The following is a 26,664-nucleotide window of genomic DNA, read 5'->3' as shown; positions in this document are numbered from 1 at the left end:
TAAAGGAAATCACCCCTGAATATTCATTGGAAGGACTGATGCTGAAGCTCCAATACTTTGGCCACCTGATTTGAAGAGCTGACTCATTGGAAAAGACCCTAATGCTGGGAAAGATTGAAGGCAGGAAGAGAAGCATATGACAGAGGATGAGATGGTTGGATGGCATTATTGACTCAATGGACATGAGTCATTTAAGCCAACTCCAGGTGATACCAAAGGGCAGGGAAGCCTGGCAAACTGCAGTCCATGGGGTCACAAAGAGTCAGACATTACTGAAGGACCGAAAAACAACACAAAAAAGATCATACATCATGACCAACTGGGATTCATCCCAAGTTCATAAAGAGAGTTCAATGTATGGAAATCAGTCAGTGTAATACACCACATTAAAAAAATAAAAGCTAAAAAATCACAGGATCGTCTCAATAGATGCAGAAAAAGCATTTGACAAAATTCAACATTCATTCACGATAAGGAAAAAAAACACTTATCAAAAGTGGGTACACAGAGAACATATCTCAACTTATTAAAAGCTATTTATGACAAACATATAGTAAATACTATATGAGTATAGTAAATACTCAATAGTTAAAAGCTGAAAGTCATCCCACTAAAATCTGGAACAACACAAGAATACCCACTCTTACCACTTCTATTCAACACAGTATTGGAAGTACTAACCACAGAAATTAGACAAGAAAAAGAAGTAAAAGGTAACCAAATTGGAAAGGAAGAGGTAAAACTGTCACTATATGCAGGTAACATGATAGTACATATAGAAAATCCTAAGAAGTTCACACAAAAACTACTAGATATAATAAATGAATTTAGCAAAATAGCAGAGTACAAGATTAACTGTCAGAAATCAGTTGCATTTCTTTATACGAACAATGAAATATTAGAAATGGAATGTAAACAATAATACATTTAAAAATTGCACCAAAAAATACTTTGCACAAACCTGACCAAGGGGGTGAAAGACTTATAAGTTGAGAACTATAAAATGTTAATAAAGGAAATTAAAGAGGATTCAAATAAATGGAAACATATTCCATACCTTTGGATTGGAAAAATTAACATTGTTAAAATGGCAATAGTACCTAAAGCAGTCTACAGATTTAATGTGGCCCTGTCAAATTATCCATGACATTTTTCACAGAACTAGAACAAATAATCCTAAAATTTATATGGAACCACAAAACAGAGAATTGCCAAAGCAATCCTGAGTGAAAAAAAATAAATAAATAAAGCAGGAGGCAGACAAATCTACAAAGCTATAGTAATCAAAGCAAAACAGACAAATAGGTCAATGGAACAGAATAGAGCCTAGAAATAAATCCACACACCTGCAGTCAAGTAATCTTTGACAAAGGAGGCAAGAATATAAAATGGGTGCTCTTCAGCAATTGGTGCTGGGAAAGTTGAACAGGTGCATGTAAATCAGTGATGTTAGAACACACCCTTACACCATACACAAAAATGCATTCAAAATGGCTTAAAGACTTAAATATAAGATATGACACTATAAAACTCCTAGAAGTGAGCACGGAAAAAACATTCTCTGCTATAAATTATACCAATGTTTTCTTAGGTCAGTCTCCTAAGGCAAAAGAAATAAAAACAAACAATTAAATTTCCAAGCTTTTGCACAGCAAAGGAAACCACAACAAAACAACATAAAACATAAAACAACAAAAAATACTCAATTAAAAAAAAATAAGCAGAAGACCTATATAGACATTTCTCCAAAGAAGATGTACGGATGACCAAGAGACCTATGAAAAGATATTCAACACCCCCTGAAAGAAGTTCAGGGTGAAAATCAGGAATGAGGCACTCTGTGCTCTGGAAAAAAAAAAAAAAAACTGGCAGAACAGACCTTCAGATAGTTAGGTCTTTTCAGAAAAAGGTTTTATGAGTTCCAATTCTTGCATCTTCTCATACCTAGAGAAACACTGATGTCATTAATGGTGAAATCTGCTTTGGCTATTAAAAAAAATTCTTTTTTACAATTAAAAGTCAAAATAGAGTAGCTATGGTTCAGACATCCTGGGAAATAACTATTTCCCAGATATCCTGAAAAATGATATTATGGGTGTGATTTCAGATTAGACGCTGTGACCTAATGTAGAACTTAATGCTCCTGTAATGTATTTTTGCTTCTGTACTTTGCTTGCTGCTCGTAAAACCAAAGTTACTCCATTTTAAGATAAGGTTGTTTTTAAGTAAAGATTCCTAAAATTGTTTTTGAAAAAATAAAAAAGAAAAAGAAAAGATATTCAACATTACTAATTACTAGGGAAATGCAAATCAAAATTACAATGAGGTACCTCATATCAGTCAGAATGGCCATCACTAAAAAGTTACAAATAACAAAAACTAGGGAGAGTGTGGAGAAAAGGGAACCCTCCTACACTGTTGGTGGGAAAGTAAGTTGGTGCAGCCACTGTGGACAACAGTATGGAGGTCCCTCAGAAAATTACCATATGATCTAGCAGTCTCACTGCTGGGCATATACCTAGACAAAACTACAATTCAAAAAGATACATGCACCCCTATATTCATGGTAGGTGGAAATAACCTAAATGTCCACCAGAGAAGAATGGATAAAGAAGACGTGGCACACTACTCAACCAGAAGAAGGAAGGGAATAATGTCATTTGTAGCAACATGGATGCACCTCTTGCTATCACACTAAGTGAAGAAAGTCAGAAAGAGAAAGACAAATATGGTATCACTCAAGTCTGAAATCTAAAATATGGCACAAATGAGCCTATCTACAAAACAGAAATGGACTCACAGATACAGAGATCAGACTTGTGGTTGCCAAGGTTTGGGGGGAGGGAAAGAGATGTACTGGGAGTTTGGGATGGGTAGATGCAACTATTACATTTAAAATGGATAAACAACAAAGTTCTACTGTACAGCATAAGAAATTAGATCCAATCTCTTGGGAGAAATCAAAATGGAAAGGAATATAAAAAAGAAGGTATATATTTCTATAATTGAGTCACTCTGCTGTACAGCAGAGATTGGCACAACATTGTAAATAGATTAAACTTCAATTTAAAAAAGAATTAGAGCAAGTGTACAGCATAGTATAATTAATAAAATTAGAACATTTAAAATCGGTGCAGCCATTATAAAAAACACTATAAACATTCCTTAAAAAATTAACAAAACTACCATATAATCTATGTATCCCACTTCTGGATATTTATTCAAGGATAAAAATACTTTGAAAACATATACACACTTCTATGTTCATCACAACATTATTTATAGTAATCAAGATATGGAAACAACCTTAGTGCCATCAAATGATGATGGATAGAGATGTGCGATATATATATATGTGTGTGTGTGTGTGTGTGTATGATGAAATACTACTCAGCCACAAAAATGAAACCTTGCCACTTAAAACAATATGGATGGACCTTGAAATCTTATGCTAAATTAAATGTCAGATGGAGAAAAACAAACACAGCATGATTTCACTCATATATGGAATATAAAAACAAACAGGGAAGCAAAACAAAAATAAACAAACAAACCAAGCCAAACTAACTGGAGATACCTGGAACAGAGTACTTGTTACCAAATGGAACATGTGGGAGGGGAGTGTGAAATGGACGAAGAGGGTCAGTTGTATGGTGACAGATACTAAACTTTTGTTGGTGAGCCCATTGAACCATATACCGAAGAAGAAATATAACATTTTACACATGATATTTATGTTCATATTATAAACCAATATTATCAATAAAATTTTTAAATAAAAAGATGTGATATATATACAAATGCACACACACACACAATGGAATTCTACTCAGCCACTTTAAAAGAATACGATTCTGCCATCTGCAGGAACATGCATGAACCTAGAGATTATTATACTCAGTGAGATAAGTCAGACAGAGAAAGACATGTACTGTATAACATCACTTATATGTGGAATCTAAACAATAATACAAACAAATGTATTGTGAAACAGAAACAGATGCAACAGACACAGAAAACAAACTTTCAGTTCCCAAAGGGGAGAGGAAGTGAGGAGGGACAAATCTGAAGTATTGGATTAACAGATACACACTACTATATGAAAAATAGATAAGCAACAAGGATATACTATGTAGCATAGGGAATTATACCAATGATTTTATAATAATGTTCAATGGATTATAATCTGCAAAAATATGAATCACTTTGCTATACACCTGAAGGTAATATTGGAAATCAACTATACTTCAATTGAAAAACTGTTAGTGCTTTCAGTTCAGTTCAGTTTAGTCGCTCAGTCGTGTCCGACTCTTTACGACCCCATGAATCACAGTATGCCAGGCCTCCCTGTCCATCACCAACGGCCGGAGTTCAGGCAAACTCATGTCCATAGAGTCGGTGATGCCATCCAGCCATCTCATTCTCTGTCGTCCCCGTCTCCTCCCGCTCCCAATCCTTCCCAGCATCAGAGTCTTTTCCAGTGAGTCAACTCGTCGCATGAGGTGCTTTAGAGCTTGATAAAAATGCACCTGGATTTTTAATCACATTAAACACAGAATGTGGTATTTGAGTGTATATATATATGGAGAAGAGAATGGCAACCCACTCCAGTACCCTTGCCTGGAGAATCCCATGGGAGGAGGTGCCTGGCGGGCTATAGTCCATGGGATTGCAAAGAGTCAGACATGACTGAGCAACTAACACAAATACACACAATAGAATATTTTCAACCATTAAAAGGAAGGAAATCTCATTTACAATGACATAGATGAACCAGAAAGACATTACTCCAGTGAAATAAGCCAGAGAAATTTAAAAAGAAGCTGATTCTATAGAAATAGAGAGTAGAATGTGGTTGCCATGAATTGGGCAGGGGTGGGGGGAAAAAAGGATGATACAGGTCAAAGGGAACAAATTTTCAGCTATGAGAAGAGTAAGTTCTGAGCATCTAATAGTGACTACAGTTAATAACATGCTATTGTGTACTTAAAAGTCCTAGAGAGTAGATATTAGCATCCTCAGAACAACAAAGAGATAATTATGTGAGGTGATTAATTTGTTAATTATACTCATTTTGATAATCATTTCACAAATGCATATCAAATCATGTTATATACTTTAAACATATACAATTATATTTGTTAAATTTTCCCAATTACTCTTCCATAAAGTTTCAAAAAGATATTTAAAGACAAAGACAGAATGACTTAATAATTATTGATAAAAATAATAACAACCATTATTATTATTAATTCAGAATGTTTATTAGGATTCTGTCAGTCTGCTCCTAGAGGAGCAGGGGAACAATAGTGAACAAAACAGCCGAAAGCTTTACTGTTGGGGAGTTTGTGTTTTAGTGGGAGACACATGATTAAAATACATTAAAAGACACTAATTAAAATACAACATAACGACAGAAAGAGCCAAGTGCTATGAAGAGATAAAGGGATAGAGTCTGAAAAAGGTTGCTACTTGGGGTCGGTGATCAGGATAACCTCTCTATAGAAAGAACATTTAACAGAAAGCAGAAGGAAGAAAGCCAGTGAGCAGTTGCTCTACCAGGTGGGCAGGCAAACTTTGGAAATCTAAAGTACAGCTAAGGGGGAGGGGGTTGGGGTAGGGTGGTTTGTTACAGCGGTAGGGAGCAATTTCCTTTATTATATTGGGTTAGTCAAAAATGTTCATTCGGGTTTTTCCATAAGAGCCCATGGAAAAATCCAAATGAACTTTTTGACCAATCCAACTGCATCTTGGAAAAAAAACTATGACAAAACTAGGCAGCGTATTAAAAAGGAGAGACGTCATTTTGCTAACAAAAGTTCATATAGTCAAAGCTGTGGTTTTTCCAGCAGTCATGTATGGATGTGAGAGTTGGACCATAAGGAAGGCTGAGCACTGAAGAACAGATGCTTTCAAACTGTGGTGCTGGAAATACTCTTGAGAATCCCCTGGACAGCAAGGAGATCAAACCAGTCAATCCTAAAGGAAATCACCCCTGAATATTCATTGGAAGGACCGATGCTGAAGCTGAAGCTCCAATATTTTGGCCACCTGATGTGAAGCACCAACTCATTGGAAAAGACCATGATGCTAGGAAATACTGAGATCAGGAGAAGAGGGCGACAGAGGATGAGATGGTTGCATTGCATCATCAACTCAATGGACATGAGTTTGAGCAAACCCCAGGAGATATTGAAGGACAGGGAAGTCTGGCGTGTTGCAGTCCAATGGGTTGCAAAGAGTCAGACACAGCTGCGAGACTGAATAACAATAATGATATTTCCATTATTTCAGGTTCTGATCATAATCATACAAGTAGTGGATCACTTATATAGTATATGTTTCTTGTGATCCTATAAACCACACTCTGGGCTCAGTGCTGGGGATGGTGGCCTATGACAAAATAAATATAAAAGTTCACCTTGTGGAGGATGAGTGCATGGTGTGTGTAGACCAGGGACATCCTGTCCTGTTTTGGGGATTTTGCCTGAGGAGGCTGTGTTCTGGCTGAGAGGTAAAGGGTAAAAAGAGTTTATCAGCTGACAAATGGGAAAAGCAGTATCCTAGGCAGGGGAAGCAGCACATGTGAAAGCCCTGTGGTCACCGGGAACACACAGGGTGCAGCTAAGAGCAGTGCAGTCTGGCTGGAGGGGCAGCAGGATGCTGTGGCAAAAGCAGGGAGCAGGGCTGCCCACCTGCAGCCCGACTGAGGACTCGGACTGTGAATTGTAAGTAGCTGGAAGATACCAAAGTATTTTAGGCCAGTTAAGAGTCTCAGAGCTCAGAGATTCCTTAAGACCTTGGGAATAACAGTCAATAGCTAGGCAGGTTTCAATGTGTCTCTCCTTGTTCAGGTTTTCCTACAGGTTTATTTTGATACATCCAGTGAAAATTTTGCCAGCTTTTAATTATCTAATGTAATAACATGAATGGGATTACATTAAGCAATAAAGTCTCAAAGAATTCCCATTCCAAGATTAGTCCAAGTTATCTGTTTTTATGAGATCATACTTGCTTATTATCCAGAAATTCCAAATATATATTCTACAAAGAACTAACCAGTGGTGCTAGTGGTAAAGAACCTGCCTGCCAATGTAGGAGACATAAGAGACACAGGTTTGATCCCTTGGTTGGGAAGATCCCCTGGAGGAGGGCATGGCAACCCATTCCCTTATTCTTGCCTAGAGAATCCCATTGACAGAGGAGCCTGGTGGGCTACAGTCCATAAGGTTGCAAAGAATCAGATACAACTGAAGCAACTTAGCATGCACACACACATGAAGTAGCCAAAAATGTTTCTCAGAGTTTCAAACTCTAAAATCTGCTCTGAAAATGAAGTTGAAGGAATTATACAGTTTTAGACTCTGGAATTGGAGTAAAACATAAAGATAAAAAATGGAACCTAAGATTGTATTGGAGATTATTTTCCATGAAAAGGATTATAAAGACCTGCCTCACAATCAACTCAGTGCCCACAACCACTTATCTAGCAGCTGAGATTCAGAATAAAGAATGCTCTGAGGCACTTCCTGTAAACGTTGAGAAAGAACTTTTTTTTTCTTTTATTTTTTTTTCCACTGATTTATTTATTTTTTTAATTTTCAAAATTTTTTATTAGAAAACTGAAATTTACAATGTGTTTATATCACTCACTGAGTACATGGCATTTAAAAACAACACCATTACAGAAAGATAACTTAATACCTGAGCAAACAAAGGCAAAAAGAAACAGCATACTGATTTGGGAAGATGAAGCTCTTAAACTCAGGGGAGCTTGAATGAGTCATTCCAGGTCAAATTAATTGGCTCAGAGGAGTTCATAAAAATTACACAGAGATTACAGAGTATCAACAACTTCAGATATGCAAATGACACCACTCTAATGGCAGAAAGTGAAGAGGAACTAAAGAACCTCTTGATGAGAGTGAAGGAGGAGAGTGAAAAAGCCTGCTTAAAACTAGATATTCAAAAAACAAAGATCATGGCATCCAGTCCCATCACTTCATGGAAAACAGAAAGAGAGAAGGTGTAAGCAGTGACAGATTTCCTCTTCTTGGGCTTGAAAATCACTGTGGATGGTGACTGCAGCCATGAAATTAGAAGACGACTGTTTCTTGGCAAGAAAGTCTAGACAAACCTAGACAGTGTGTAAAAAAGCAAAGACCTTGCCGGCAAAGGTCTGTAAATCAAAGCTATGGTCTTCCCAGTAGTCACATACAGTTGTGAGAGACAGATCATAAAGTAGCCAGAACAATGAAGAATTGATGCTTTTGAACTGTGGTGCTGGAGAAGACTCCTGAGAGTCCCTTGGAGAGCAACGATATCAAACCAGTCTTAAAGGAACTCAACCTTGACTACTCACTGGATCATCACCAACTGTAGAAAATTCTTCAAGAGATGGGAATACCAGACACCTGACCTGTCTCTTGAGAAATGTGTACTCAGGTCAGGAAGCGACAGTTAGAACTGGACATGGAACAACAGACTGGTTCCAAATAGGAAAAGGAGTACATCAAGGCCGTATATTGTCACCCTGCTTATTTAACTTCTATGCAGAGTACATCATGAGAAACGCTGGGCTGGAAGAAGCACAAGCTGGAATCAAGATTGCTGGGAGAAATATCAATAACCAGATATGCAAATGACGCCATCCTTATGGGAGAAAACGAAGAAGAACTGAAGAGCCTTTTGATGAAAGTGAAGGAGGAGAGTGAAAAAGTTGGCTTAAAGCTCAGAAAACTAAGATAATGGCATCTGGTCACATCAGTTCATGGGAAATAGATGGAGAAACAGTGGAAACAGTGACAGACTTTATTTTGGGGACCTTCAAAATCACTGAAGATGGTGACTGAAGCCATGAAATTTAAAGGCACTTACTCCTTGGAAGAAAAATTATGACCAACATAGACAGCATATTAAAAAGCAGAGACATTTCTTTGCCAACAAAAGTCCATCTAATCAAGGCTATGGTTTTTCCAGTAGTCATAAAGAAAGCTGAGCACTGAAGAATTGATGCTTTTGAACTGTGGTGTTGGAGAAGACTCTTGAGAGTCCCTTGGACTGCAAGGAGATCAAATCAGTCCATCCTAAAGAAAATCAGTCCCGTATGTTCATTGGAAGGACTAATGTTGAAGCTGAAAATCCAATATTTTGGCCACCTGATGTGAAGAGCTGACTCATTGGGAAAGACCCTAATGCTAGGAAAGATTGAGGGCAGGAGGAGAAGGCGACAACAGAGGATGAGATGGTTGGATGGCATCACCGACTCAATGGGCATGAGTTTGAGTAAACTCAGGGAGTTGGTGATGGACAGGGAGGCCTGGTGTGCTGCAATCCATGGGGTCACAAAGAGTCAGACACAACTGAGATACTGAACTGAACTGAATTCATTGGAAGGACTGATGCTAAAGCTGAAGCTCCAATACTTTGGCCACCTGATGCAAAAAGCTGACTCATTGGAAAAGACCCTGATGCTGGGAAATATTGAGGGCAGAAGGAGAAGAGGGTGACAGAGGATGAGATGGTTGGATGGCATCAGTGATGCAATGGACATGAACTTGAGAAGACTCCAGGATATGGTGAGGGACAGGGAAGTCTGGTGTGTTGCAGTCCATGAGGTCACAAAGAATCAGATATGATCTGGCAACTGAACAAAAACAATAACTACAGAATGTGGAGGGGAATAGGCATGAAGGTGCAAGTATCAAAGCAGAGACTGTGAAAGATATTGGTTTTACTTTTGTCCAATTCACAAACTCAGAGAAAACCTGAAGAGAAGGATGTAAGAAAATTCAAAAGTAGCTGGACTTGTGAAATATATTAGGAACCATCTTAAATTTGGAACAATAAATTTTTTATTTGATGGGTTAAAGCCTCCCTGGCTACAGGGCCTCCATAATGAAAAATCACGGAATGTTAAGTTTTGTAAATTGTTAAATTAAGTTTCTAGTTTTGTTAATTAAGGTCTAGTGTTTACTAAGACTCACTGCTGAGACAGTTCCTTGTTACTGCTAAAAGATTTAATTAAGTTATTAAAAATGATATTCTAGGTTAGTTTCTAAGGCTTATCTCAATAACCAATCTTCAGATAAAGGTAGAATGCTCCATAATATACAACCAGGAGATTAACACCAGACTATAATCATTTAACGAATGAAGTCAGGTGACTTGGGGCATACCAGACTTTATCTAATGAAAGTTCTTGACTTATAATTCTTATTTTACTAATAACTGCTAGCTATGGCTATATTATTTTCTATGTCACTTGTTTCACTGAGCCTGTGATATAATGCTGAACTGACAGTTCCATATGAGATCAATAATTGTAATAATGTGACTCTGGCTATGGGAAAAAGCAACAAGATGAAATATTTTCCTGGACCAGGAGGCTAGTAAGACAGTGGTCCAGAGACTTTTGCTACTTGCAAGGCCTGGTCCAGTTTTAGCACACTGAGTGGCCCATCACTTCCCTAGACCTGGTAATGAGCCTTCCCAGCACCGCGGGACACAATGGCCATGAAATGGTGTCACATGGTCAGATATGTGGCTATGAAGGGACCCTGCTGACTGGAAGTTGGTACTTGCCAGCTGCCTCTACAAAGATTACATCATGACCATTGCAAGCTGCTGACCTTCAACACCCCTGAAAGAAGTTCAGGGTGAAAATCAGGAATGAGGCACTCTGTGCTCTGGAAAAAAAAAAAAAACTGGCAGAGCAGGCCTTCAGATAGTTAGATCTTTTCAGAAAAAGGTTTTATGAGTTCCAATTCTTGCATCTTCTCATACCTAGAGAAACACTGATGTCATTAATGGTGAAATCTGCTTTGGCTATTAAAAAAAAAATTCTTTTTTACAATTAAAAGTCAAAATAGAATAGCTATGGTTCAGATATCCTGGGAAATAACTATTTCCCAGATATCCTGAAAAATGATATTATGGGTGTGATTTCAGATTAGACGCTGTGACCTAATGTAGAACTTAATGCTCCTGTAATGCATTTTTGCTTCTGTACTTTGCTTGCTGCTCGTAAAACCAAAGTTACTCCATTTTAAGATAAGGTTGTTTTTAAGTAAAGATTCCTAAAATTGTTTTTGAAAAAATAAAAAAAGAAAACAAATAAATAAATAAACTGAGACATCAAAAAAAAAAATTTAAGAGTTTATACAGACATTTCCAGTGCATATCCTTAACATCCCACATGACACTCTACCTGGGGGCTTCCTCCCTGCCCCCACCCCAAGAGGCCAGGAGTGTCTAAAGGTCAGTGGAATAGTCCTCAACCACTTGTGGCTGGGAAAAGAAAAAAAAAAATTCCTACCTTAGTTTGGCATATAGGACCACACTGAAACATCTCACGTACTATATCCCAGATCATAATCTACATATCTGATTATTAATACTTCCTTACTGGTTGCTTTCTCTTCTCTGTCCCATTCCTTCCCCATCCCCATAGTATTTCATGGGACCACCTGCTAAATAAACTATTTCACTTAGATCCTTGTCTTTTGGAAAAACCCAAAGAAAGTAATGGAATGTAATTTAGAACTGAGTTCTTTTGACGCTGTGCTCAGTTTGAAGACATCAAAAACTAAGAAAAATGGCTTGTGAGCCGAAGTTAATTGTAAAACCTAGCAAACAAGGGGCATTTCTAACAACCAGGAGAGCGCAAAGTGGGATAAGGGAGTAGAAGTAAAAATTTTAAAGCAATTTAAAAGAAAAAAAGCTTTATGGTCACATATTTGTGATATTCCTAAATGAAACAATTGCTTAACCATACTAGGAGGTTCAGCTTTCCTAACTCTATAGTTAATTTTTTTTTATTTTATTGGAGGCAAATTACCTTACATTAATATATTGGTTGGTTTTGCCATACATTGACATGAATCCGCCCCGGGTGTACATGTGTTCCCTTTCTTGAACCCACCTCCCACCTCCCTCTTCCCCATATCCTCCCTCCATGTCATCCCCATGCACCAGCCCCAAGCATCCTGTATCATGCGTCGAACCTGGACTGGTCGCTTATGATAATATACGTGCTACAATGCTGTTCTCCCAAATCATCCCACCTTCACCCTCTTCCACAGAGTCCCAAAGACTGTTCTATATGCCTATGTCTCTTTTGCAGTCTCGTATACAGGGTTCAGGTTACCATCTTTCTAAATTCCATATATATGCGTTAGTATACTGTATTGATGTTTTTCTTTCTGGCTTACTTCACTCTGTATAATTGGCTCCAATTTCATCCACCTCATTAAAACTGATTCAAATGCATTCTTTTTGACGGCTGAAAAATACTCCATTGTGTATATGTACCAAAGTTTTCTTACCCATTCATCTGCAGACGGACATCAAGACAGTATGGTACTGGCATAAAGATAGAAATATAGACCAATGGAACAAAATAGAAAGCCCAGAGATAAATCCACGCACCTATGGACACCTTATCTTCGACAAAGGAGGCAAGAATATAAAATGGACAAAAGACAGTCTCTTTAAAAAGTGGTCAGCCACTTGTAAAAGAATGAAACTAGAACACTTCCTAACACCATACACCAAAATAAACTCAAAATGGATTAGAGAGCTAAATGTAAGACCAGATACTATAAAACTCCTAGAGGAGAACATAGGCAAAACACTCTCTGACAGAAATCACAGCAGGATTCTCCAAGACCCACCTCCCAGAATATTGGAAATAAAAGCAAAAATAAACAAATGGGACCTAATTAAAATCAAAAGCTTCTGCACAGCAAAGGAAACTCTAAGCAAGGTGAAAAGACAGCCTTCAGAATGGGAGAAAATAATAGCAAATGAAGCAACTGATAAAGGATTAATCTCCAAAATATAGTTAATTTAAAAGTTAAAAGGAAATGTGAATCCATCTCATATACTGTACAGATCTCCTGGCTCCGCCCCCCCACCTCAACATACACACAAAATTATCATATCAACAATTCTAAACTTATTAATTCACAGTCTTGGGAATAAATCTGCTTACTTTTAGTTTGCATTTTACTTGTTCTGTAACTTTGATCAACAAATCTGTTCAGGAATATATGATTACTTAACACTTAAGTGATTAAGTTTTTATTATTCCTGAAAAAGAGTAAAAAGTAGAACAAAAGAAAATTATTCTACCAGCAACAAGTAATAGTTGACTCATATCCTTATTATTAAGAGATTAAGTGCACAGATAAACCTTCAGTTTTCAAGGTACAATCGTAGACTGGTCCACCAATCTCTGCATCTTCTCATGAAGCTAGTTTCAATAACACTAGCCAAATAAATGAAAATTCATCCCTCAAAAATACTACTTGGCATAAAAAAGGAAGATGGAAGTGTCTTGATTGCTTGACCTGATGAATGAGATTTCAGAATATTTCCCTGAAATCTGCTGCATCTACAGACTACCATATCTGTTTGACAGATTCAGACAAATGATACGTGATCAGCAAAAGAAGATTCTCACTTCATGATAATTAATGAATTGCAAAGGAACTCTAAAAGCATGCTAAAGAGTCTCAGTTCACCAAAATAACACTCATTTACCCAAGAAGCAAACAACTTTGTAGATATATGTCTAAGTATACATGTCACCACTTATTCATTCACATAATAAAATGTATTCTGAACCTATTATTTGCCAGATGCTAGGACAACCATTACGACTTGAAAAATCCTTTCCTTGACCTTGAATATCTATAGATGGAAAGAGAATAAAAGAATCATATATACAATAGATGCAATTAAATGTTCCAAGTGTCATGCTGCAAACCAAGTCTACTAATTCATTCACAGATTCATTCATCAAGTTTTGTACACCTGTTGTGTGCTGAGGATCATTTCAATTACAAGTAATTGAGGGGCAGAGTTACCTTAAAGGAAAGATAGTTGGTTATTTTAAATATGTAACAGCACGATTCTACACATGTGTATTACCTGGCTAACTGAAGAAAATTTATTAGAGGTAAATGTCTTACTTTGCACACCAATAAAAGAAATGAAAGCCCAAACCAGTTAAGAATGATGTTTGAGAACCAAAAAATAATTGTCCTTACCAGGAATACAGAATTGTTCCCACAACAGACGTAAGTCTACTGCTTTCTTGTTTTTGCTTTGCCAGGCCAAAGTCAGCTACAATTAAAAAAACAAAGAAATTTCATTATATTTTCCCAGAATTAGCACTGTTCCTTAGCTTTTAACATTGTGCAGAAAACAAACAAAAAAAAAAACTATTACGTTTCACAAGAGAAAGCTTTTCTTGTCCTTCCCTGTTAAAATGCCCCATGTACAATATTCTAAACCATTCCCAGATTTCATTAATGGTGTACATGCATTATGCCATTTTGTATTGACAAATGAAATTTATCATTTAAAATATTTTAAAAAGTCTTTCTGACTGAAAGATAGGACAAAGTACTTATGGAACTTGTGATTCTACTTTTTAGATTATACTTTATAATTTTCAAATAAATAAAATGAACCTAATGTTTTGGCCACAGGACAGGAAAAGGTCAGTTTTCATTCAAATCCCAAAGAAAAGCAATGCCAAAGACTGCTCAAACTACGACACAATTTCACTCATCTCACACACTAGTAAAGTCATGTTGAAAATTCTCCAAGCCAGGCTTCAGCAATACATGAACCGTGAACTTCCAGATGTTCAAGCTGGATTTAGAAAAGGCAGAGGAACCAGAGATCAAATTGCCAACATCCACTAGCTCATCGAAAAGCAAGAGAGTTCCAGATAAACATCTATTTCTGCTTTATCGACTATGCCAAAGCCTTTGACTGTGTGGATCACTATAAACTGTGGAAAATTCTGAGAGACGGGAATACCAGACCACCTGACCTGCCTCTTGAGAAACCTGTATGCAGGTCAGGAAACAACAGTTAGAACTGGACATGGAACAACAGACTGGTTCCAAATAGGAAAAGGAGTACGTCAAGGCTGTATATTGTCACCTTGCTTATTTAACTTATATGCAGAGTACATCATGAGAAACGCTGGACTGGAAGAAGCACAAGCTGGAATCAAGATTGTCAGGAGAAATATCAATAACCTCAGATATGTAGATGACACCACCCTTATGGCAGGAAGTAAAGAGGAACTAAAAAGCCTCTTGATGAAAGTGAAAGAGGAGAGTGACAAAGTTGGTTTAAAGCTCAACATTCAGAAAATGAAGATCATGGCATCTGGTTCCATCACTTCACGGGAAATAGATGGGGAAACAGTGGCTGACTTTATTCTTTGGGACTCCAAAATCACTGTGGATGCTGATTGCAGCCATGAAATAAAAAGACACTTACTCCTTGGAAGGAAAAGTTATGACCAACCTAGATAGCATATTAAAAATCAGAGACATTACTTTGCCAACAAAGGTCCATCTAGTCAAGGCTATGATTTTTCCAGTGGTCATGTATGGATGTGAGAGTTGGACTGTGATGAAGGCTGAACACCAAAGAATTGATGCTTTTGAACTGTGGTGTTGGAGAAGACTCTTGAAAGTCCCTTGGACTGCAAGGAGATCCAACCAGTCCATCCTAAAGGAGATCAGTCCTGGGTGTTCATTGGAAGGACTGATGTTGAAGCTGAAACTCCAATACTTTGGCCACCTCATGTGAAGAGTTGATTCATTTGAAAAGACACTGATGCTGGGAGGGATTGGGGGCAGGAGAAGGGTACGATGGAGGATGAGATGGCTGGATGGCATCAAAAACTCGATAGACATGAGTTTGTATAGGCTCTGGGAGTTGGTAATGGACATTGAGGCCTGGCGTGCTGTGATTCATGGGGTTGCAAAGAGTCGGACACGACTGAGCGACTGAACTGAACTGAATGTTTTGGCATATGGTAGTCAAAATCTCATGGGACAAAATAAGTAAATATGCTAAACCTAAATAATCACCATGAAGATCCAAAAACCTGAAAGTAATAGCATCTATCTGTATGTAGTCATAGTTAATACAATGTTCACAGTCAAATCAAAATACTTGTATAATAATATACTTAATATAAATGGTTCTAATTTTTTAACTATAACACTAAATATTTATACTTAATATTAGTCCAAGCTAAATTCTTCCAAGAACCTTCAAATACTTCATTTTTTTTTCTTTCTTTAAATATAAATTTATTTTAATTGGAAGCTAATTACTTTATAATATTGTAGTGGTTTTGCCATACATCGACATGAATCAAATACTTACCTTTTTAAGCCATCAACAACTAAGATCAAAGTGGTAGAAACAGATACTCTTCCTTTTATTATTGTAAGGATTTGCAAACTTCTTGAGAAGTTTAATTACTAGAATTATACAAAAGGACAGAGTTGAACCAGGGAAAAATTCAAGTTGCTATTCCTAGTAAAGTTTGATGTTCATAATATCGCTCTTTTAAGTGCACTAAATATGTATGGAATTTCACTGTGATAACTTTTCAATACGATGCACTTGATTGTCTATAATAAAATGTCTTTGACAGGTTGAAAATATTTTGAAGTACTTGACTTTGTTCAAAGCAATATTAATTTGTGTTATGAATAACAATCAATTCAGTTCAATCACTCAGTCATGACTCTTTGTGAACCCACGGACTTTAGCATGCCAGGCTTCCCTGTCCACCACCCACTCCCGGAGTTTACTCAAACTCATGTCCATTGAGTCAGTGGTGCCATCCAACCATCTCATCCTCTGTCATCCCCTTCTCCTCCCGCCTTCAATCTTTCCCTGCCTTCAATCTTTTCAAATGAGTCAGTTCTTGGCATACCAGTTTACTAAACAGCAACCTTGAACTAGCACAGATTTAGCTGCTTACATATATTGTCTGCTTTAATATTCAACAATGGGTTACAATTATTATCGTTAGTGCCTCTTAGTGATTAAAGGCCAGGACTCTGGACAGGCAAGGACAGGTTCAATTCAAATCTTGGCCTCATTATGTGCTACCTGAGTAATCCTAGGGAAGTTATTTATGTTTGTAATAGTTTTCTTATCTGTAAATGTAGTAAGTACTATAATATTAAAATGTGAATGTTAACATATACAAATGTAGTATAGCACAGTGATAATCAACTGATGTATATTGTTATTTAATCTCACAATGAACCATTTTACTGATGAAGAAACTGAGGTTCAAAGAAAATATAGGGAGAAATGAATAGTTACACATGAATTTGAGGTTGTTCAATTCTAAATCCCCAAATCCTCATCAAAACACAATACAGTACTGCCAACAAAGGAAAACCAGGCCTAGGTAATTTCATTTATAAAATCAACCAAACATTTAGAGAGTAAATGTGAGTCATGCCCAAGCTCTACCAGAAAACAGAAGAGGAGAGAACACTTTCCAGCTCAGCTTATGAAATCAGTATTACCTGGTACCAGGTCCAAACAAAGACATTATAAGAAAAGAAAACCACAGGACAACATTTCCCATGAGAATAGATGCTAAAATTATCAATAAAATATGAGTAAATTCAACCTAGAGGTATATTTAAAAGGATAACACAAAATAACCAAGTGGAGTTTATGCTAGAAATACAAGACTGGTTCAACATTTAAAAATGAATCAATATCATTTCCCAGATCAGGACATTAGAGAAGGAAATCATATGATCATCTCAATTGTTGTGTAAGAAGAATTTGACAAAATTCAGCATCAATTCTTTTCAGCAAAATGGGAAATATGATATCCTTAACCCAATAAAGGGCATCTGTGAAGAACTTACAGCTAACTCTGTACTTAATGTTAAAAGACTGAATGTCCTTCCCTTAAGATGAAACACAAGGTTGGATATTATCTCAACTTATGATGATCATTTCACAATATATAACAAATACTGAATCATTATGTTATACACATGAAACTAATATAATGTGGTATGTCAATCATATCTCAATTAAAGCATAAAAGAAAAGATATAGTTGTCCTCTTAATACCCTTATAGATATTTTGAAGAGATTGTCATATAAGCACATTTTTTGCTGTGCCTTGAACTTCCAGATGTTCAAGCTGGATTTAGAAAAGGCAGAGGAACCAGAGATCAAATTGCCAACATCCACTGGATCACCGAAAAAGCAAGAGAGTTCCAGAAAAACATCTATTTGTGGTTTATTGACTATGCTAAAGCCTTTGACTGTGTGGATCACAATAAACTGTGGAAAATTCTGAAAGAGAGGTGAATACCAGACCACCTGACCTGCCTCTTGAGAAACCTAAATGCAGGTCAGGAAGCAACAGTTAGAACGGGACATGGACAGACTGGTTCCAAATAGGAAAAGGAGTACGTCAAGGCTGTATATTGTCACCTTGCTTATTTAACTTATATGCAGAGTACATCATGAGAAATGCTGGGCTGGAAGAAGCACAAGCTGGAATCAAGATTGCCGGGAGAAATATCAATAACCTCAGATATGTAGATGACACCATCCTTATGGCAGAAAGTGAAGAGGAACTAAAAAGCCTCTTGATGAAAGTGAAAGAGGAGAGTGAAAAGGTTGGCTTAAAGCTCAACATTCAGAAGACTAAGATCATGGCATCTCGTCGCATCACTTCATGGGAAATAGATGGGGAAACAGTGGCTGACTTTATTTTTTGGGACTCCAAAATCACTGCAGATGCTGATTGCAGCCATGAAATTAAAAGACGCTTGCTCCTTGGAAGGAAAGTTGTGATCAACCTAGATAGCATGTTAAAAAGCAGAGACATTACTTTGCCAGCAAACGTCCGTCTAGTCAAGACTATGGTTTTTCCAGTGGTCATGAATGGATGTGAGAGTTGGACTGTGAAGAAAGCTAATTGCCAAAGAATCGATGCTTTTGAACTGTGGTGTTGGAGAAGACTCTTGAGAGTCCCTTGGACTGCAAGGAGATCAACCAGTCCATCCTAAAGGAGATCAGTCTGGGTGTTCATTGGAAGGACTGATGCTAAAGCTGAAACTCCAATACTTTGGCCACCTCATGGGAAGAGTTGACTCATTTGAAAAGACACTGATGCTGGGAGAGATTGGAGGCAGGAGGAGAAGGGGATGACAGAAGATGAGATTGCTGGATGGCATAACCGACTCAATGGACATGAGTCTGAGTGAACTCCAGGAGTTGGTGATGGACAGGGAGGCCTGGTGTGCTGCGATTCATGGGGTCGCAAAGAGTCGGACATGACTGAGCGACTGAACTGAACGGAAAACTAAATTTTAAAAATAAATCAGAAAATATTATTTTCTCTTTCCTTTCAAAAAATAAAAGAAGAAGAAAGCATGCTAATTTTACAGCAGCATAGAAACAAATACCTAGGAGAACATGACAAAAGATATGAAAAACCTATGCAGGGAAAATTATAAAATTTTGCTACACAGCCAGTAAAGACTAGAATTAATGGAGAAAAAGTCCAAATTAATGGATTGGAATTTTCAATATTATATAAATTTCATTCTTCCTAAGTTAATTTATGTAATTCCAATCAAATGAGTCTTCATATTTTGGGAGGAACTTCACAAATTGAGTATAAAATTAATATAGAAATAGAAAGAGCCAAGAGGAGCCATGGTATTTGATACAAAAGAAAGCAGCTTTCTACAATGTATTAAGAATTATTACAAGGCTATAGTAATTAAGACAAGGTTGTATAAACTTAACACTACAAACAAAAAGGCAAAATGTCCACTCTCACCATTCCTATTAACGATTATATGACAAACCCAAGTAAGAACAATAATTGCACGCAAATTTTTCTGCAACGATTAATTTTTATTTCCCTTTGATTATTTGGAGTGGCATTACTAAATACTATGATAAGTATATATTTAATTTCATTAAAATTTTACCAAGCCAAAATACTTTCCAGTGTGTTCTCACCAGACATGTATTACAGTTCTAGTTGTTTCTGACTTTTAATTAGCATTTGGAGTTGTCAGGGTTTTTTAATTAGCCATTTTAATTACTATGTAGTGATAGCTCACTGTAGCTTTAATTTACATTTTAGTAATGACTAATGGTGTTGAACAATTTTTAGGTACTTAAGTGCCATCAGTGTATCTTCCTTTTTTTCTTATTTTTAAAAATTTATTTATTTTAAATGAAGGCTAATTATTTTACAGTATTGTAGTGGGTTTTGCCATACATTGACATGAATCAACCATGGGTGTACATATGTTCCCCATCCTGAACCACGCTCCCACTTCCCTCCCCATCCCATCCCTCATGGTCATCCCAGTGCACCAGCCCTGAGCACCCTGTCTCATGCATCGAACCAGGACTGGCGATCTGTTTCACATATGATAATATACATGTTTCAATGCTATTCTCTCAGATCATCCCACCTTCGCCTTCTCCCACAGAGTCCAAAAGACTGTTCAATACATCTGTGTCTCTTTTGCTGTCTCGCCTATAAGATCATTGTTACCATCTTTCGAAATTCCATATATATGCATTAGTATACTGTATTGGTATTTTTCTTTCTGGCTTACTTCACTCTGTATAATAGGCTCCGGTTTCATCCACCTCATTAGAACTGAGTCAAATGTATTCTTTTTTATGGCTGAGTAATACTCCATTGTGTACATGTACCACAGCTTTCTTATCCATTTGTCTGCCAATGGACATCTAGGTTGCTTCCATGTCCTGGCTATTTTAAACAGTGCTGCAATGAACATTGGGGTACACGTGTCTCTTTCAGTGCTGGTTTCCTTGGTGTGTATGCCCAGGAGTGCGATTGCTGGGTTATATGGCAGTTTTATTTCCAGTTTCTTAAGGAAACTCCACACTGTTATGCATAGTGGCTGCACTAGTTTGCATTCGCACCAACAGTGTAAGAGGGTTCCCTTTTCTCCACACCCTCTCCAGCATTTATTGCTTGTAGACTTTTGGATAGCAGCCATTCTGGCGTGAAATGGAACCTCATTGTGGTTTTGATTTGCATTTCTCTGATTATAAATGATGTTGAGCATCTTTTCATGTGTTTGTTAGCCATCTCTATGTCTTCTTTGGAGAAATGTCTGTTTCGCTCTTTGGCCCATTTTTGGATTGGGTCGTTTATTTTTCTGGAATTGAGCTGCAGGAGTTGCTTGTATAATTTTGAGACTAATTCTTTGTCAGTTGCTTCATTTGCTATTATTTTCTCCCATTCTGAAGGCTGTCTTTTCACCTTACTTAGGCTGGAAGAAGCACAAGCTGGAATCAAGATTGCTGGGAGAAATATCAATAACCTCAGATATGCAGATGACACTACCCTTATAGCAGAAAGTGAAGAGGAACTAAAAAGCCTCTAGATGAAAGTGAAAGAGGAGAGTGAAAAGGTTGGCTTCAAGCTCAACATTCAGAAAACAAAGATCATGGCATCTGGTCCCATCACTTCATGGGAAATAGATGGAAAAACAGTGGAAACAGTGTCAGACTTTATTTTTTTGGGCTCCAAAATCACTGCAGATGCTGATTGCAGCCATGAAATTAAAAGACGCCTTCTCCTTGGAAGGAAAGTTATGACCAACCTTGATAGTGTATTAAAAAGCAGAGACATTACTTTGCCAACAAAGGTCCGTCTAGTCAAGGCTATGGTTTTTCCCGTGGTCATGTATGGATGTGAGAGTTGGACTGTGAAGAAAGCTGATCGCTGAAGAATTGATGCTTTTGAACTGTGGTGCTGGGGAAGACTCTTGAGAGTCCCTTGGACTGCAAGGAGATCCAACCAGTCCATTCTAGAGGAGATCAATCCTGGGTGTTCATTGGAAGGACTGATGCTAAAACTGAAACTCCAATACTTTGGCCACTTCATGCGACGAGTTGACTCACTGGAAAAGACTCTGATGCTGGGCAGGATTGGGGGTGGGAGGAGACGGGGACGACAGAGAATGAGATGGCTGGATGGCATCACCGACTCTGTGGACATGAGTTTGAGTGAACTCCGGGAGTTGGTGATGAACAGGGAGGCCTGGCGTGCTGTGATTCATGGGGTCGCAAAGAGTCGGACACGACTGAGAGACTGAACTGAAGAATTTGTCCATTTCTTCCAAGTTGTCCATTTTATTGGCATATAATTGCTGATAGTAGTCTCTTACGATCCTTTGTATTTCTGTGTTGTCTGTTGTGATTTCCCCACTTTCATTTCTAATTTTGTTGATTTGATTCTTCTCCCTTTGATTCTTGATGAGTCTGGTTTGTCAATTTTATTTATCTTTTCAAAGAACCAGCTTTTAGTTTTGTTGATTTTTGCTATGGTCTCTTTTGTTTCTTTTGCATTTATTTCTGCTCTAATTTTTATAATTTCTTTCCTTCTACTAGCCCTGGGGTTCTTCATTTCCTTTTCTAGTTGCTTTAGGTGTAGAGTTAGGTTATTTACTTGACTTTTTTCTTGTTTCTTGAGGTATGCCTGTATTGCTATGAACCTTCCCCTTAGCACTGCTTTTATAGTGTCCCATAGGTTTTGGGTTGTTGTGTTTTCATTTTCATTTGTTTCTATGCATATTTTGATTTTTTTATTTCCTCTGTGATTTACTGGTTATTCAGAAGTGTGTTGGAATTTTTAATAGTTTTTTTCCTATAATTGACATCTAATCTTACTTCATTGTGGTCAGAAAAGATGCTTGGAATGATTTCAAATTTTTTTAATTTACCAAGGCTAGATTTATGGCCAAGAATGTGATCCATCCTGGAGAAGGTTCCATGTGCACTTGAGAAAAAGATGAAATTCATTGTTTCGTGGTGAAATGTCCTATAGATATCAGTTAGGTCTAACTGGTCCATTTATCATTTAAAGCTTATGTTTCCTTGCTAATTTTCTGTTTAGTTGATTTATCCATAGGTGTGAGTGGGGTATTAAACTATCCCACTATTATTGTGTTATTGTTAATTTCCCCTTTCATACTTATTATTACTTGCCTTACATATTGTGGTGCTCTTATGTTTGGTGCATACATATTTATAATTGCTATATTCTCTTCTTTGAGTGATCCTTTGATTATTATGTAGTGTCCTTCTTTGTCTCTTTTCACAGCTTTTATTTCAAAGTGTATTTTATTTGAGTATTGCTCCTGCTTTCTTTTGGTCTCTATTTGTATGAAATATCTTTTTCCAGCCCTTTACTTTCAGTCTGTATGTGTCCCTTGTTTTGATGTGGGTCTCTTGTGGACAGTATATATATGGGTCTTGTTTTTGTATCCATTCAGCCAGTCTTTGTCTTTTGGTTGGGGCATTCAAACCATGCACATTTAAGGTAATTATTAATAAGTATGATCCCATTGCAATTTACTTTGTTGTTTTTGGGTTCAAGTTTATACACCTCTTCTGTGTTTCTTGTCTAGAGAAGATCCTTTAGCATTTGTTGAAGAGCTGGTGCTGAATTTGATGGTGCTGAATTCTCTCAGCTTTTGCTTGTCTGTAATGCTTTTGATTTCTCCATATTTGAATGAGATCCTTGCTGGGTACAGTAATCTGGGTTGTAGGTTTTTCTCTTTCATCACTTTAAGTATGTCCTGCCATTCCCTTTTGGCCTGAAGAGTTTCTATTAAAAGATCAGCTGTTACCCTTATGGGAATCCCCTTGTGTGTCATTTGTTGTTTTTCCCTTGCTGCTTTTAATATTTGTTCTTTGTGTTTGATCTTTGTTAATTTGATTATTATGTGTCTTGGGGTGTTTTGCCTTGGGTTTATCCTGTTTGGGACTCTCTGGTTTTCTTGGACTTGGGTGACTATTTCCTTCCCCATTTTAGGGAAGTTTTCAACTATTATCTCAAGTATTTTCTCATGGCCTTTCTTTTTGTCTTCTTCTTGAGGGACTCCTGTGATTTGAATATTGGGGTGTTTGACATTGTCCCAGAGGTCTCTGAGATTATCCTCATTTCTTTTAATTCTTTTTTCTTTTTTCCTTTCTGCTTCACTTATTTCCACCATTCTATCTTCTACCTCACTTATCCTATCTTCTGCCTCACTCTACTTGGTTCCCTCCAGAATGTTTTTTATCTCATTTATTGCATTATTCATTATTTATTGACTTTTCATTTCTTCTAGGCCCTTGTTAAACATTTCTTGTATCTTCTCAATCCTTGTCTCCAGGCTATTTATCTGTAACTCCATTTTGTTTTCAAGATTTTGGATCATTTTTATTATCCTTATTCTGAACTCTTTTTCAGGTAGACTCCCTATCTCCTCCTCTTTTGTTTGGTTTGGTGGGCATTTATCATGTTCCTTTACCTGCCTTTTCATCTTGTTTAGATTGCTGTGTTTGGGGTGGCCTTTCTGTATTCTTGCAGTTTTGTGGTTCCTCTTTATTTTGGAGGTTCCTCCCTGTGGGTGGGTTTGGACGAGTGGCTTGTCAAGGTTTCCTGGTTAGGGAAGCTTGCATCAGTGTTCTGGTGGGTGGAGCTGGACTTTTTCTCTCTTGAGTGCAATGAAGTGTCCATTAGTAAGTTTTGAGATGTCTATGGGTTTGGTGTGACTTTGGGCAGCCTGTATATTAAAGCTCAGGGCTATGTTCATGTATTGCTGGAGAATTTTTGTGGTATGTCTTGCTCTGGAACTTGTTGACTCTTGGGTGGAGCTTGGTTTCAGTGTAGGTATGGAGGCTTTTGGATGAGCTCTTATCAGTTAATGTTCCCTGGAGTCAGGAGTTCTCTGGTGTTCTCAGGTTTTGGACTTAAACCTCCTGCCTCTGGTTTTCAGTCTTATTCTTATAGTAGCCTCAAGACTTCTCCATCCATACAGCACTGATGATAAAACATATAGGTTAATGGAGAAAGGATTCTCCACAATAAGAGACACCCAGAAAGGTTCACTGAGTTACATGGAGAAAAGAAGAGGGAGGAGGGAGTCAGAGGTGACCAGGAGGAGAAGAGGGGGAATCAAAAGGGGAGAGAGCAAGCTAGACAGTAATCACTTCTCTGTGTGCTCTCCACAGCCTGGATCCCTCAGAGATGTTCATGGAGTTACACAGAGAAGAGAAGAGGGAGGAGGGAGATAGAGGTGACCAGGAGGAGAGGAGGCGGGGTCAAAAGGAGAGAGACCAATCTAGCCTATGATCAGTTCCCTAAATGTTCTCCACAGCCCAGAACACCCAAAGAGATGCATAGAGATGGGTAGAGAAGAGAAGGGGGAGGAAGGAGATAGAGGTGACCTAGGGGAGAAAAAGGAGAGTCAAAGGGGGAGAGAGCAATCAAGCCAGTAATCACACTCCTGAGTAAAATTGGATACTGAAGATTGGATTCTTAAAGGTACAAAATTGATAACAAATACCAAAAAGCAAAGATTAAAAATCTAGAGTAGAAGTTAGACTCTCAAAAATGCAATATTAAAAAAACAAGCAAAACAAAATCAAAAAGATTATAAATATATATATATGTAGTTTGCTTTAAAAGTAGGGTCTTTTTTTTGCAAGGTAATAGTAGGTTATAAAAATGAAAATTAAAGGAGTAATAGAGGACTTAAAAATAAAAAAAGTTTTAAAATGATGATAGTAAAAATATATCTAGGAATTTCTCTGGAGCTGTTGCGGGCAGTGTGATGTCAGTTCAGTTTTAGATAGTTCCTTGTTCAAGCTTATACTTCTCAAGATCTATAGGCCCCTTCGTAGTCAGTGCTAACTACAGGGTTTTAAGCTGTTGCACCTGTCACTTCCAAAGTGGTTCCCTCTGTTTGTTTTAGCTTCTTCTGTTTGCTGGTCTCTTCAGTGTCTAATTTCTACCTTGACACAAGAGGGTGAAGGTAGTCACTTATTTAGGCTCACTTGTTCAGTTGTGCTGTCAGGAGGGAGGAACACTGCAAACAAACATCACTGGCATATGTGCGGAGTGCTCGCAGTGTCTGGGCCACACTGGGTTTGCCCCCGCTCAGGGCGTGTGTGCTTTCATGGTCTACACTTCTCAGGCTCTAGGTTGCTCTGCAGGGAAACTGTCTAAAGCAGGCCCTGGGTTGCATGCACTTCCCAGGTCTAAGCCACTCATGTTCAGGTTCTTGGGTACTCCACAAAGGCACAGACTCAGTTGGGCCTGCATTTTGTGCCCTTCCCAGGTCCGAGCAGCTCAGGAGACCAGGTGCTTGGCAAGTGCACTCTCCCCAGGTGCAATGCGTCTCATCACCTCCCTGGTTCTAGCCGCTCGGTTTCCAGGGTGTGCCGTCTCAGATGTGCTGTGTGTCTCTTCTGGAAAGCTGATCTCTGGCTGCAACCCTCCCAGCAGATATCACCCATCCAGGATCCCAGGAAGGCTTGGTTGGCAACTGGAGCCTGCTTGCAGTTTGGTGGACGATGCAGTCTCTGGGACCGAGTTTGCCCCTTTCCAGCTCTGGCTGCTGCCTGCCTGCCCCTGCCTCTGGCGGGGGATGGGCCTGTCCACTGCTGGCTAGCTCTCGTCTGGTATTCGCTCAGTCCTTTGTTCTGTGAGCGGGTTGGCAGTGTCTTAGGTTAGGGCTTTTCATAGGAAAGTTCTCTCTCTCTCTCTATTTTTTTTTTTTTTCCTCTCTCTCTCTCTCTCTCTCTGACTAGCCCACAGTTTGGGTTGCTATCTCACATTAATTCCCTCAGATTGCCCTCAGGGCAGTCAGGCCTGGTCCTTACCCTAAGCAATGTGGCTGCGCCTCTCTGTTCAACCCCCACTTGCTGGTGGCGGATGCAAGCATCTGGGCTACTTCTCCACTGGGAATTGCCATTAGGCACGTAATCTGTGGGGTTTATTTATTTATTTAT

The 26,664-nt window shown here is 38.0% G+C and overlaps 1 protein-coding gene across 9 annotated transcripts in view; it reads right to left on the bottom strand.

Moving 5' to 3' along the window:
* NEK10 (NIMA related kinase 10) overlaps window positions 1-26,664 on the bottom strand; it is a 317,096-nt gene that overhangs the window by 165,613 nt on the left and 124,819 nt on the right. For all 9 annotated transcript variants that reach the window (XR_008684291.2, XM_055414802.2, XM_055414796.2 and 6 more), the window contains one exon: window positions 14,055-14,130. Coding sequence is in view for 8 of the 9 variants with exons in the window: in XM_055414802.2 (XP_055270777.2) it covers window positions 14,055-14,130 (76 nt within the window). In the remaining variant the exon portion in view is untranslated. The remainder of the gene's footprint in view (window positions 1-14,054; window positions 14,131-26,664) is intronic.

The sequence above is a fragment of the Moschus berezovskii genome, chromosome 24 (genome assembly GCF_049115385.1).
Source record: "Moschus berezovskii isolate FMDL1 chromosome 24, NW_MosBer_1.0, whole genome shotgun sequence".
In the NCBI taxonomy this organism is placed as follows: Eukaryota; Metazoa; Chordata; class Mammalia; order Artiodactyla; family Moschidae; genus Moschus; species Moschus berezovskii.
Note: the sequence above shows the minus strand (reverse complement) of the source record. Positions and strands in the feature narration are given on the sequence as shown.